Below are 15530 nucleotides of genomic sequence, written 5' to 3'. Positions count from 1 at the left end.
GATAATTTTGGACTTTTTAAACTATGAATTGTGAATTGTGGAAAGGTTTCACATCTTTCTTGTGTTTTAAAGTGTATTTATTCGCATAAATTTACTATTGATATATTATGTTATTTAAACGTTTGTGTTTATTATCTTGAGGTTGATAGCACAGCACCAATTGACTATACACACTGGATGTGCTTGCAACTGATATATTTCTTTTTGCGTAATCTAGCTTTCACATAATTACTATTTTTATGTATTTACTTAACAATTTTTGTTATTTTTACATTTTTTTACAGCCCTGTAAGGGGGCTTTGGTGAGATATCAGGGATCTTATACCCTCGATGTCTCTTTTTTGAGACAGAGAAAGAGTCGTTAGTCCCTTTCTCTACAGCCTCAGTTGCACTGCAAATGAATGAATAGAAGTACTACAGAGGCTCCTATTTATTCACAAACTGAAACATAGTAGACACAGTTTACTATGCTTCAATGAGGAATGAACATAGTAGCGATCGGTACTGATCACTTAATGTGTTCATTCAGGAAGGGGCAGGTAACTGCCCCCCACCCACTCTCCATCCCGAACACTGCAAAAATCTCCCGCTCCAGCTGCATGGGGGGGGGAGCCAGCCAAAAGCGCTGGGGAGTTGAAAGGGGGGACACACAGCAGAAGATCAGTGGTGCTGGAGATTCAAGTACAGGAAGGGGGGTTTGAACAGCAGTGGGGGCTTTTATTTAATGCGTTTGATGCTCCTGTGGCTCCCTTGCAGCAGCTGTAGGCGGCGTGAGGGGAGAGGAGGAGGAGATGTCGTTAGCAGAAGATCCACAAGGGGATCAGTGCTGGGGAGGGGATATCAGAGTTGGGGGGGGGGGGGGGGCAGTGAAGAGGTGGGGGTTGAGATGTTGGAGAGGGCCAGGATAGATGCAAGGAGGGGCAGAGTGGAGGGATGGTGTATCGGCTAGGAGTTAGAGCAGACATGGTTGCTGCTATGGACATGGTCATCGCAGGACAGCTTACTAAAAAGTGTGACTATCCTAGCAAATCAGGGACAGTTGGAAAGTATGCACGTCCAGTGTTCCACTGCAGCAGATGGACTTGTAGTTCTCAGTGAAATACAAGTATGGTAATCAGCGCACACATAGTCTTCTGACACTCCCTGCAGCACTCCAACTGAAAGACCATACCTTGGTACGGCAGGGAACTAGAGGAAGAGTTTACAGGAACCTGACATTGCCCCCATGATCCACTGATTTATTCAATCCACTGCAAAAACTTTGCTTTTATCTTCATCACAGAAAATGGGTCATGTGCATTTAGCTGTTCAGCTTTAACAGACATTAACCTTTGTTACTGAATGTCATTCAGGTGTGTGGAAGTGGAGTTGGAGTCATAGGTGTGAGCAAAGGAGCTGAGATAGCTCTAGCCATGGCGTCTTATATACCACAGATTGCTGCTACAGTGTGCATCAATGGAACCGTGGCAATTACCGGCAGCACCGTCAGTTACGGGGACCTTATTCTGCCTGGAATTCCATACCAAAGAGAGAGGACACTGATAACACCCTCTGAAGCTTGCATTGTATCTCTCTCATTCGGAGACCCAACAAAACCAGAAAACCAGGCCAATGTACTTCCAGTGGAAAAGGCCAAAGGTCCCATCCTCTTCCTGGTGGGAGAAAATGATCAGTCCTGTGAAAGCTTACATTTTGCTAGATTTTCATTAGCCAGAGCAAAAAAGTGGGGCAAGAATGACGTGTACATAGAGAGTTATCCTGGAGCTGGACACCTCCTAGAACCTCCGTGTTCTCCTTTCTGTCCTGTATCAAAAATATCTGTACCACCAAATCTGATATTGTGGGGAGGAGAACTTGTCCCACACTGCCAGGCTCAGGAAATCAGCTGGCCAATAATGCAGGACTTCTTACGTAAAAATATTCCATGTTCTAAAAAGAATAAATTGTAAGGAACGACTGGTCACGAAAATAAATAAAAAAATGAAAAAGATATACTTTGCATGTTTTTATACTTTCCTCAACAGGGAGTGATTGGCAGCTGTAGGGGCATTGGACCAACTGAAAAAATAATACTGGTCATGCATGCGTTTGTATCTTAATGAACAAATGGTATTGGTGATGTTTTCAGTGTGTGTCCTCCCTGGAAATTTGGGGAAATGGCACTTTTTAACAAAGAGCAAGCAGCTTAAAGGCATTGAAAAGGTGAGAAACTGATGTATTTTTAACACACAAAAAAACAATTAGCCCTCATGTACACTAGAAAGCTAAAAACTGCTGTAAAAACGTCAGATAAAAAATGCTAAAGTTTTAGCGTTTTTTTGCCAGCATGTAGGATAGTGTGTAAGCTATGTTTAGTTGCTGCAGGTTAAGGAGCAGGGCTGCCGGTGTCCTTAACAACCAGTGAATAGCTGGTTGTTAAGGAGCGAGCCAGGAAGCCGGCCGTTGCGTCCTTAACAATGGCCCTTTGGGTCTGGTATGGATTTTAAGGGGAACCCCACGCCAAAATAATAAAAAAGGCGCGCCTCCCCCAAATATATACCAGACCCTTTTTTGAGCATGCAGCCTGGCATGCCAAGAAAGGGGGGGGATGGACGAGCACCCCCCCTCCTGAACCATACCAGGCCACATGCCCTCAACATGGGGGGGGGATGCTTTGGGACGGTGGGGGGGCTCTGCCGAGTAAATACATACCCAACCTATCAAACCTTAAAACTGCATGCGCCTGCAGTGGTTCTCAACCTCAGTCCTCAAGTACCCCCAATGGGCCATGTTTTGGGAACTTCCCTTAGATAAGATAGCTCTTATCAATACCATGTTATTGATATTGATTTAAAGCAGCTGTGCAAAGTAAAGGAAAACCTGAAAACATGGCCCATTGGGGGTACTTGAGGACTGAAGTTGAGAACCACTGGTTTAGAGTTTACCGTGAATAATGGACCTTGAATTATTGATCTCTCCCTGGCATGTGTGGTGATATGTAACATGTGTAGCACAATCAAAGTTTTTGCGGGTGTGCGATATGAAATGTGAATTTACATTTGTACTTTTATGTGGAGGGGGTGGGGTGTAACTTTAAAGTCTTCACACATTTTTAAAATCTTTTTTTTTTTTGGCTAGACATTTTTTTCATCATATTGGGGACAAAAAAAATCCCCTATGTCTTTTTTTGGCGACAGTCTCTTTTTTAATTAGAGATCTGGGATCTAAAGGACCCCTGATGTTTTACTTGGCCTCCAATTAATCTAATGGAGTACAGATCACACTAATTTAGTGTATGACTCATGGTAGTTGTGTGAGTCTGTACTCTGTATTGCAGGTCAGGCTGGATGGCTCTACAGGGCAGGTCTCTTGTACCTCCCCCTGGATCTAGAGGCTTGGAGAAGCTTCTGTAAGTTAGTGGGCGGAGGCCAGGAGGTCCTGATCTGCATACTTGAGGGAATCTGGCCAATCCCCAGGCAGCAGGTCCTGGCAGGGTGGCGGGGTCAGCACTTAAATATGGGGAGACTGACCAGCAGGGAGAGGGTTGAAGATAGAATGCTGAGGTTGCTGTCATGTGGCCTGGGAGAGGACCACGGGGCTGGGGGGTTCTCTGCCTCTAAGCTGGGAGCTAAGGAAAGGAAAGAGAGAAAGCCTAAGAGAGGAACCTCAATTACCTTTGGGTCTTGTGCAGAAGACATCCGGGCTGGCAGGGGAAGATCTGGACAGTTTAGGGCCAGAACAGAAGTCTTGCCCAGTGCAGCAGGGAGCAAAGGACAGTGAGTACCTCAGCATACCCAGGGGCATACAAGGGAAGAGACTGCCAGACGTAGCATTCTTTCCAGGAAGAGCGTTGTGCTAAATCCCGATCCCTTATCCTGGGGCGTTCTTCAGAGTGGCCAGGTGGGCTGATAGTCGAGGCAGCCAGGTGGGCTGGTAATATCTGCAAGTGTCAGAACTGTGTGAGGTTCTACTAATGCCATAAAGGGCAGGGATGTTGTATCATATCTGTGATGGTGGGCAAAGTGCCTACCAATGGGATTTTCAAGATTACCACCCTTTATGTCGTTAACGTGGTCACAGACTCTCTCCCAAAACATTCTTTTAGTTTTGCCCACATAGAAAGACTGGCAACCATACATGATTAAGTATATAACGTCCTGTGTTCTATAAGGTCCTAATAGCTTCCATATGTACATCACATGAGATACTAAAGAGGTGTACCCACTTATTACCCTTCCAAATTCATAGCAAACTCTTGTTCATAAAAAAGGGGATTCTTAGTTCACATAACACTGCAATACATGTTCAATCCGGCCAACTGCATCAAAGTAATCCCCCTCTGGCCAGTCCCTACTCTATCCTGCATATTACAACATAATATTTGTTAAAATGAAGTACTTTGAAGAGCACGGACATACACTGCCAATATCGGGCAAACAGATGTCTGGAATGAAGTGAGCTGTAGACCAAAATCCAACAATGCATGAGCACAATGAGGAAATACACAAAGTATTTTTTTTGGGGGGGAGGGAGTTGGAACACACCTGGCTGTGTGCACAGATGGCTGCTGGTTCTATCCACCCTCCTAGACTTTGTGTATATGTAGTGCTACCCCCACAGGAGCCGCTGTTTATGTTGGGTCCAATGTTCTTACTATAGCGCTTCCCCCACAGGAGCCACTGGTAAGTTGCCCGGGTCTTTCCCCACCCATTGCTCCGCAGCAAGCCACAAGGTATTTGTCATGAATTGGTAAGACCAGACTGTGTGGATTGCACAGAGAGAACCAAAAAATGCATGTAAGTGAATAATTAAGTTTATTTAAAGATAAGTGATAACAATATATAAACACCTCCAATACAAACAGTGAACAACCAACCAAACAGTGACCCACAAACAACAATAACTATATACAATATAAGGGAAGTTCCGCATTCTAAATGTAGGCAGGCCAGGGTCATTCACAGGAGATCCGCAGATAAACAAGGGCAGTTCCAGAATTACAAACGAAAGGCAGGCCACTGTCTTACACAGGGAATCAGCAGATGGGGGAAGGTACAAAGGGATCAGGCTACAGGGCAGGGATGCAAGGTAACAGGAGGGACAGGATCAGATGCACAGGGTAACAGGATCAGATACACAGGTTACAGAATCAGGTTCACAGGTAGCAGGTACAGATCGGGGCACAAGGCAGATACCAGGGCGATGAGAGCAATCAGCAGCCGGGTATTTATATGAATGGCTGTAATTAGCTTCAAGTGACACCTGAACGCAGGAGGTGCTGTCTGCTTCACACTGCCAGGATCCATCCACTGGTGGACGCCAGTACTGCGGCCCAAAGATGACATAACACCAGCAGAGGAAAGCTTTTCTGACAATTCAAAACTTCCAGGAGACACCCGCTGGTGGACCTCAGTACTGCACGCCAAATTATAGAATTTACCCGCATATAGAACCTTTCCTGACAGTACCACCCCTAAAGGAGCGACCTCCGGGCGCTCCAACTAGTTGTAATTGTCCATAGTCTATGGCATCAAGCAGAACAACGGATGGAGGTACGTCAGGCTGGTCATCAGGCACTTCAGGCTGGGCATCAGGCATGGCATCAAGCACTTCAGGCTGGGCATCAGGCACTTCAGGCAGGGCAACAGGAACATCATACTCTGCAACGGGTACGTTAAACTGGGCAACGGGCTCTGGGTCATCGAGCTGGGCAGCAGGCTCCAGGTCCTCGAGCTGGGCGGCAGGCTCCGGGTCCTCCAACTGGGTGGCAGGCTCTGGGTCATCGAGCTGGGCGGTAGGTTCTGGGTCATCGAGTTGGGCAGCAGGCTCCGGGTCAACGAGCTGGGCCGCAGGCTCCGGGTCAATGAGCTGGGCAGCAGGCTCCGGGTCAACGAGCTGGGCGGCAGGCTCCGGGTAATTGAGCTGGGAAGCAGGCGCCGGGTCATCGAGCTGGGCGGCAGGCTCCGGGTCATCGAGCTGGGCATCAGGCACTGGGACATCAGTCCAAGCAGCGAGCACCGTAACGGCAGGCTGGGTAACAGGCACCGGCTCAGCAGGCTGAGTAACGAGCACCAAAACTTCAGGCTGAGGCTGGGTCACCGGGACCCCAGGCTGGGACACTGGAGCCTCAAACTGGGACACTGGAGCCTCAGACTGGGACACTGGAACCTCAGACTGGGACACCGGATCTTCAAGCGGGGACACAGGCACCGGAACTTCAGGCAGGCACCGAGACATCAGACTGGAAGGCAGGCACCGAGACATCAGACAGGAAAGCGGGCACCGGGACATCAGACTGGAAGGCAGGCACAGGGACATCAGACTGGAAGGCAGGCACTGGGACATCAGATTGGAAGGCAGGCCCCCGGGACATCAGACTGGACAGCGGGCACAGGCGTTCGCACAACAGGCTGAACAGCAGGTGCATCAGACTGGACAGCAGTCACTGGAACGTCAGACGGGAGCATGGATACAGGAACATCAGAATGGGGCACAGGAACTTCAGGCTGGATAGCAGGCAGAGATTTGGCAGGATCAAGTGGGTCATCAGGTTCGGCATCAGCTGGCATGAAGGCAGACTGGAGCTGGTTGGTTGGCAAGGAATCAGGCTGGAGCAACTCAGCTGGTACAGGAACAGGCTGAAGCAAGTTGGCTGGAGTGGAGGCAGATTGGGATAGTGGCAGGATCGAATGAGTGGGAAAAAACTTCAATTTTTTTCTTTGATTTAGCCACTGAAGTTTTATAGGTGACTGCAGGGCTGTAAGAAAAGGATGGAGCTGGTTGAAAAGAAGGGCTGGAATGCGGTAAAGAAAAGGGGACAGGGGCTGGAGGAGGTTTCTGTGGGGTTGTTACAGGCAGTAGAGAAGAAGCAGGTGGATTAAAGGCAGGATATGTGCAGCGGGTAGAAACGGGATATTGATACTTGGTGGGTAGCAGGGGAAATTGGACTGTAGGTGAGGTTGCCAGAGGTGATGGGGGAAAAGATGTCTGAGCAGGCAGGTGTTTAGTAGCAGGTCTGGGTTGTGGAGAGCTGACAGAAGCTGGGCATAAAAGGGTCTGACAATGCCTGAAGTACAGGTAGAACAAAAGTGGGCTCACATACCCTCTGTCTGACCAGGGACTGCACTGCATCTATACAATGTGAAGGTAACAAAAAAACACTGCGCTAACTAGTGGAAAGGAGCAGCTACATACAGTGTGACAAACAGCAATATAGAGATTAATAAGAAAAATGTAGCGCATAAAAGGACAAAAAAAAAAAATAGTGATGAAATATGGTCACAAACACAGTAAGTCTTACGACCGGATGTAGTGAATGCAACTAATAATAATAAAAAGTCAAAAAATGTGAAGAGTAAATCTCAAAGTGAGTGTGCACATAAATAAAGTCACTGGCAATGAAGAATATTCCAAACGTTGGCAGAAGACTTGGTTGATCAGTACATGAAAACCACATCCACCAGAAACGGCATCAAATCAGAGAATGGTGAGTGTAAACTCTTACCAGATCCAGTGGACTCCCCTGTCAGCGACATGGAGTCATGAAGGCAATGTGCCACCCAGGGCGTGTGGAACGATATCTGGACTGTCAGAGCTTCCAGGTAAGACTTCTCAGAAACTCACAGGGTCATCAGATGAGTGCTCCCGGTGGGTACAGATGGAATTCTGCCAGCTGTGATGTACTGCATATGATGGAGGTTGAACATTCACTTCTCAGTACGGACTCCTCCAGATCCTTTTCCCACATCGGAAGAGGATCTGGGTGGCACATTGCCTTCATGACTCCATGTCGCTGACAGGGGAATCCACTGGATCTGGTAAGAGTTTTCACCTACCATTCTCTGATTTGATGCCGTTTCTGGAGGATGTGGTTTTCATGTACCGATCAACCAAGTCTTCTGCCACTGTTTGGAATATTCTTCATTGCCAGTGACTTTTTCTATGTGCACACTCACTTTGAGATTTACTCTTCACATTTTTTGCCCTATGGCTAATTAACTTTTTATTACTATTAGTTGCATTCACTACATCCGGTCGTAAGACTTACAGTGTTTGTGACCATATTTCATAACTATTTTTTTTGTCCTTTTATGCGCTACATTTTTCTTATTGATCTGCATCTATACAAGCCTTTAACAACTGTTTGGAACAAGCCGAATAGTGCTCCAAGAAGGATGCAGAGTCATCTCCAACAGCCATACTAAGGACGCAACCTGGTTAATGCTGAAGGGGGGAGAAAATTCATCATGGCCCTTTGGAATACAGGGCAGAGCCAGCTCTGTACATATCCTAATCAAAGGCCGAACATCCTCAAACAGTGTACTGCACTGATTGACTACAGAGTGAGCTAAACGAATAATCACCAGCAGCTGATCACTGGACCACCCTTTCGGTGTCTGGCAGAGATATTCAGAACTAGCAGAATGCCAGCAGAGCATAATAAACTATTACATCAGAATTCATCCCAGCAACGTAAACAGAACCAAGATGGTTCCCCTGTGCAGCCACTTATGGTCAGAGATGGCCCTGGTATTAGGCTTGCCACCTCATCCCTTTAAACCCGAACACATATTAATTACACAGATTCTGAGGCTGATTAAGGTCATAATTAAACTCACTTGTTGCCTTATCTGAATTAAATTAGCCTCAGAACCTGTGTAATTTATGTGTGTTCGGGTTTAAAGGGATGAGGTGGCAACTCTACCTGGTATACTGTCATGAATTGGATTGCACAGAGAGAACCAAAAACACTTGTAAGTGAATAATTAAGTTTATTTAAAGATAAGTGATAATATTTAAACACCTCCAATACAAACAGTGAACAACCAACTAAACAGTGATACAGATGCCTGTAATTGGCTTTAAGTGGCACCTGAGCGCAGGAGGTGCCTTCTGCTCCACACTGCCAGGATCCATCCATTGGTGGACGCCAGTATTGTGGCCCAAATATGACAACACCAGCAGGGGAAAGCTCTCCTGACAGTTCAAAACTTCCAAGAGACACCTGCTGGTGGGCCTCAGTACTGCATGCCAAATGATAGAATTTACCAGTGGATGGAACCTTTCCTCCAATAACCAGTCTAGGGGTTTTGTTTTGTTGGAAAACTTGGATAGTAGGTAAGGGATATAGTGGGATACTCCCAACTTGAACTATTCACACTGAGGACTCAAACTTCCTTTCCTAGTGAAACTTGACAAAAATCCTTGCAAAGGCATATGCAGACTTCTTCACAGCAACACAGAGCAATGTCCCTTAGTAAAGTAGTGGAAGGGTCTGGACAAAGCTCTAAGAACACTAGCCAGCTTTCTTCTTTGTGTGGGCACTCAGCTGACTTAGAGCACAAGAAGAGGGTATAACTGTCTATGGATCCTTACGGTGTCTATGTTCTCAGCCTTCTTTCTCTCAGTGATACCAGACCAGATGCACTATAGACTCTCCCTTTGTCAGTTATGGTAGGACCAAGATTGCTACACAGAGGTCAGACTCTCAGATCTCCCATCTGAAGCCACACGTCAGCAATTCAGGCCCTCATGTCACCCACCGGAGGCCACATGGCCGCAAGTGCTGGGGAGGAAAGCCTCTCCCCCCAGCCTGGTGCAGTCCACTGTTAGGAATGGCCAAGAGCCCATGTGCTCCTCAAACATAAAGACAGGCACCCAGCATGCCTAAGGGCACCTCCTTTTACAATTGGCCGGGGCTGTATGCATATTAATGCTGCTCATCTGCCCAGTCTCCACCTATAGCCCAGAATCTTCCTAGGTTCTTGAGCACAAGGACACTCAGACAGCATAAGCATCACCAGAGCACACCAAGAAGCCTACACTAATGCCGTGTACACACGACCGGACTTTTTGACCGAACTGGTCCGACGGAACAAATACGGCGGACAATTTGATCGTGTGTGGGCTTCATCGGACCTTTTCTGTCGAAAAATCTGTCGGACTTTAGAAATAGAACATGTTTCAAATCTTTCTGATGGACTGGAGTCCAATAGAAAAATCCGTTCATCTATATGCTAGTCCGACGAACAAAAAGGACGCAAGGGCAGCTATTGGCTACTGATTATGAACTTCCTTATTGTAGTCCGGTCGTACGTCATCACATTCGAAACTATCGGACTTTGGTGATATCGTGTGTAGGCAAGTCCGTTTCATTGGAAATCCGTTGGAACTCCATCGAAAAGTCCTTCGGAGTTCAGTCCGACGAAAAGGCCGGTCGTGTGTACACGGCATAACCGATCACAGCTCTCTGTTAAGCAGACAGCACATAAATTTACCTAGCTGTCTCCCTGTTAAGCAGAGAAACCAAAAACTATAACTCATACTAGCACCTACCTAGGAGGGTGCTACATTACCTTGACCTTGGAAAATGCCTTAGCACCAATGACACCTCGTGTATACACATTAGTAGGCAAATTGGTTATTTTTTCATACCATAGGGTCACCCTGAAATGAGACTCAAGACCTTGTAGTAAATAACAAAGTATAGTGTTAAGCAGTTAACAGGTATGACAGTGGAACATTTTGCAGAATGGGCATAATGCTGCAAATTCACTTTGAAACACCACAGAAGATTCAAATCAGACCAGTGTAAACTGTAACTCTTGTCACTATATGGGCTGAGAAAGGCAACCAAATGGGTATCAACATAGCTAAGGGCTAAGTTGCCGATGGGCTCCAGGAATATGAGAGCTAAGCCTTGGCCTTAATAAAAGAGAGTTCGCATTCTACCAAAAGGTGGGCTTAACAGTTTAGTAACTACAGTCTTTGAATTTAGGCTTGGTTCACACTTATGCAAATTGGATGCCGGTTTCCCCATGTCCAATTCACATAGCAGGAGATTGTGCCGGTTCTCTATGGAGCCAGTTAACACATCTCCAGAGTGGCTCCGGTGTGAATTGCACAGGAGTCCTGTGCATCTTTTGGTCAGTTTCAGGTCTGAATTCAGCCCAAAATTCGGCTGAAATCGAACCTGAAAAGGTAAATGGAGTCGCACCGGACTCCGGCTGTGAGCTGCTCCATGCTCTAGTGTGAACCCCAGCCTTAAGTCCGGTACACGAGATAATAAAATCGGATGGAAAAATTTGTACGACAAGCTGTCTGGCGATATTTCGGATCATTAGTACGGTGCTTTCGACAGCCGATTTAGCTTTTTCGTCAGACAAAAGCTGGATGTGCAGACTAAAAAATTTTTGTCAGATGTGAACTCAACGTCTGATTTTCGTTTCATTAGTACGTTTTTCGTACGAAAAAAATCATAAGAGCAAGCTCAGAAATGAAAGAATACATACAAAACTATTCAACACATTACATCACTTCTGATGTTGTATTCTGTTGTACGAAGAATGAGACTAGCATGCCACAAAAAAGGGCCGTTCGGTCGTCTGAAAATCTAAGCCTGTGTACGAGGCTTTAGTCTTCTGCCGGCTACATTGGGGTTCTTGAAGATATTGGCGTGCTTTTAGATGTAGAGTATTTCTTAAGAAATGATGGGCTCTATTCATGAAGCAGTATCTACTGGTTTAAGATCAGCAGTTAAATACCTTATAGTTTTCAAAAAACATTTTTGCAATTCACTAAAAAATGCTTCTAACATAACATTATTTCATCAAAATTTTACGGTATTTATCTCGTGAAACCAATCAGTATTTTATTGCATGATGTCATATCCTGTGGGATAGATACAGCGGAGAGGGATGCCAGTTTTTATTGCTCTCCGTGTCCCTGATAGGGGGATTCACCCACTCTTTCTATAGTTTCTGCTTATTATTGAAAGGGAAAGAAAATCCCACATTTTAGATTGTCGTCTGAAAACTAATTTAGGGGAAATCTCCCTAGTGGGACATGAATAGCAAAAAAACTGATGGGGTTTCTAAAAAAGTAATTTTTGCTGTGATAATTGGTGAATTTATTGCTAGATCTTTGGACATGTCTGTTTTTGCCCTGCTAGAGAATAGTCATTGGTGGAGATTTACTAATACTGGAGCCCACAGAATCTGGTGCAGCTGTTCATACTAACCAATCTGCTTCTAAATTCAGCTTGTTCAATGAAGCTTTGACAATAACATCTAGAAGCTGATTGGTTACTAGGCACAGCTGCACCAGATTCTGTATGCACTAGTTTTAGTAAATCTCCCCCATTGCCATTGTAGGAGTACAATAAGTGCCAGACTTTGCCATCATTGGTTTCAGTAGGCGCAAACTACTGCAGTCTTAAAATGATTGTAAACTCCAAAGTTTTTTTTTTTTTTTTTAAATAACAGGTTTATATTTACCTGCTCTGTTCAGTAGTATTGTACAGAGCGGCCTGGACCCTCCTCTTCTCGGGTCCCCCCGCCACCACTTCTGGCTCCTCCTCTTCTTGGTGTACCACCATGAGAAGCCACTTCCCGTGGTGGCACACCTGTGGGCTCGATCCCGAAGTGTGCTTTCTGCGTCCATAGACAAAAAGAGTGCGGCTCAGCCCCGCTCCCTTGTCACAGGACAGCAGCAGGAGCCAATGGCTCAGTGCTGCCTCAGCGAAGTCTGTAGGAGGTGAGAGGAGAGAGCCACTACAGACAGGCACAGCACTGGATCGTGTTAAGTATTGAGGTTGTGTGGGGGAAATACTTTTACCTAAACATTTTGTAACTTCATGCAAGGAATGCTAAAGGTTAAAAAATGTTTAGGCTTTAGAACCACTATAACCACCTCACACCCGCCCGCCGTCTTATGACGTGATGGACTTTGAGCGGGTATATCTGAATGATGCCTGTAGCTACAGACATCATTCAGATATTGCCAGTTTCAGCCGGCAATACCCTACACCATAAGAATGATCATAGCGGCTGTTCCACCGCTTGATCGTTCTTACGGGAGGCAAGAGGGGACTCCCCCCTCCCCCTCCCGCCGCTCTCTGGTTCTTCTACCGACTCACCTCTACGATCGGTGAGTCGGACAGAGGATCTGCCGGTCCCGGATGTTGATCATAGAGATTTCCAGCGGACCAGATGGTCGCTGGAGTCTCTATGATCATCGGAGGCCGGGCACGATGCTATGACGTCACACCCGGCCTCTGCCTTCAAAAAGACGGCGCCGCTTCGGCTGGGAAGCGGCGATCGGTTTATTTTTTTTTTTTTTCAGGCTTCCCAGCCTAGTGGTGAGATGTGGGGTCTTATTGACCCCATATCTCACTATAAAGAGGACCTGTCATGTCATATACCTGTTACAAGGGATGTTTACATTCCTTGTAATAGGAATAAAAGTGATCAATTTTTTTTTTTTCAAAAAAAGTGTCAAAATAAAAAAGAGAATGTATAATTTAAACCATGCATGTGAGGTATCGACGCAAACGTTGGAGCGAGAGCAATAATTTTGTCTCTAGACCTCCTCTGTAACTCCAAACATGTAACCAGTAAAAAAATGGGGATTTTTAAGTACCGAACTTTGGCGCCGTTCCACGAGCGTGTACAATTTTGAAGCGTGACATGTTAGGTATCTATTTACTCGGCGTAACTTCATCTTTCACAATATGCAAAGACATTGGGCTAACTTTACTGTTTTGTTTTTTTTTTTAAGCACAAAAAAAACGCGTTCGAAAAATTACTGCACAAATACTGTGTGAGATAAAAAGTTGCAACAACCGCCATTGTATTCTCTAGGGTCTTTGCTAAAAAACATATATAATGTTTGTGGGTTCTATGTAATTTTCTTGCAAAAAAATGATGATTTTTACATGTAGGAGAGAAATATAATCCCCATCTGTGTCCATAAAATAAAATAATCATCAGTCATTGGTGTCAGTGGGCATGCAATAGGTGCCAGTCTTTGGTATCACTGGGAGCTAAAGAAGTAGCAATCATTGGTTTTAGTGGGAACAAAGTGGCAACTGCTGGTGTCAGAGCAAAATGAACGTCAGCCCAACACTGGTGTTCAGTGGTTAACTTTTGGTACCAGATAACTTTTCTGTCTGGTCAGAACTTGCTGTCACCATTGGTCAGGAGATCACTTTGCTAACACAGTGCCAGCCTATGTGCAGTGCCTGGTGCTTGGAAATTTTACAGCATTTCAGCAGATTCTATCAAACTCCAAAGAGACTGGTATTTAGCCAAACCTGGGACAGTTCCCCACCTCACTGGCAGGTCATGTTTTGCATTCGCAATATGCTGTATCTATTTTGGGATGTCCACCAACCACATTCTGACCCGTGTATCTATTCGCTGGCATTGCAGCCTGCTGAATAGATTGACGATCCGCCATATTGGAAGATACCACTTGATATGTATGAAGGTACCTCCAGAGGTATGGGTATCCCAGGTTGAGAACCACTATTTTATGTCAATGAAAATTTAAAACCGGAATTCTTTCCTAGAAAATGACTCAGAACCCCCAAACATATGGTTTCTGAAATTTGAGGCCTTGCAGAATAAAATGGTTGTAGTTTTGTCTCCCTGTACATTTGCGCAGCCATTTATCAAATACAAATTTCCAGGAATAAATTTCCCTAAGTGCACAAAAACACAACATAATGCACCATTTATTGATGAAATATGATATTGAATTGAGTAAATAGATGACAAACCTGTCGAGACTTAAAATTGCATGCACCTGACAAACGGTGACAAATTACGGTACCTAAAATCTTCCATTGGTGATGCTTTAACCACCAATACTGGGGACAGATGAAGTCACGAGAGGTGATGTAGCGTGTAGGGATTGGCCGGAATAGACGCACACCGGAAGTGAGGTAAGAAGGCACTGAACAACGCAGATTTTGTTCTCTACTTGCTATTTTGCCTGTTATTCATGTTTTAAATGTAAGAGTCCATTTTGGGCACTTAATAAAATAGTTGTTTTATCCCTAATTTACTATCGGAGGCCCTTTGTGTTTTGTGCTTTCTCCTACACTGAGGCACCATGTCAATGGAATGAATTGGGACAGCTCAGTGGATCACCCTTTCTATTGGAGGAACACTAATGGGGCGTACACACGGTCGGACTTTTCGGCTACAAAAGTCCGACGGACCAAATCCGGCGGACAATTCGATCGTGTGTGGGCTTTCCAGTCGGAAATTTGACGGACTTTAGATTTGGAACTTGCTTCAAATCTTTACGTCGTAACTCCACCGGACCCAGAAATCCACTCGTCTGTGTGCTAGTCCGACGGATGAAAAAAACCCACGCTAAGGCAGCTATTGGCTACTGGCTATCAACTTCCTTATTTTAGTCTGGTGTACGTCATCACGTACGAATCCGTCGGACTTTTGTGTGATCGTGTGTATGCGAGTCCGTTTGTTAGAAAGTCCGCCGCAAGTCCGCCAAAAGTCCGTTGAAAGTTTGTCGGACGGGCTGTCGGACTTTTGTAGCCAAAATTCCGACCGTGTGTACGCCCCATTAGGATTCCATCTGCCGCATGTAGAAGTTGAAAGAGGGACCATTAGAGGATAGTGGAGACCTCTGAATTTTTAATGCAATTTACTTCTGCAATTAAGGTGAGAGTTCTGGGAGACCTAAGTATTAAGAGGCAGTCTGTGGATGGTTTATGGACACTTTATCTATTTAAGCCCACCCAA

The 15530-nt window shown here is 45.5% G+C and overlaps 1 protein-coding gene across 2 annotated transcripts in view; it reads left to right on the top strand.

The window, feature by feature from the left end:
* LOC141131791 (acyl-coenzyme A amino acid N-acyltransferase 1-like) overlaps window positions 1-1949 on the top strand; it is a 102187-nt gene extending 100238 nt beyond the window's left edge. For both annotated transcript variants that reach the window (XM_073619470.1, XM_073619481.1), the window contains one exon: window positions 1353-1949. In XM_073619470.1, coding sequence (XP_073475571.1) covers window positions 1353-1949 — 597 coding nt within the window. The remainder of the gene's footprint in view (window positions 1-1352) is intronic.
* The last annotated feature ends 13581 nt before the right edge of the window (window positions 1950-15530 follow it).

Source organism: Aquarana catesbeiana, linkage group LG01, assembly GCF_042186555.1.
Source record: "Aquarana catesbeiana isolate 2022-GZ linkage group LG01, ASM4218655v1, whole genome shotgun sequence".
In the NCBI taxonomy this organism is placed as follows: domain Eukaryota; kingdom Metazoa; phylum Chordata; class Amphibia; order Anura; family Ranidae; genus Aquarana; species Aquarana catesbeiana.
The sequence above is the reverse complement of the archived record's forward strand: the minus strand, read 5'-3'. Positions and strand labels throughout refer to the sequence as shown.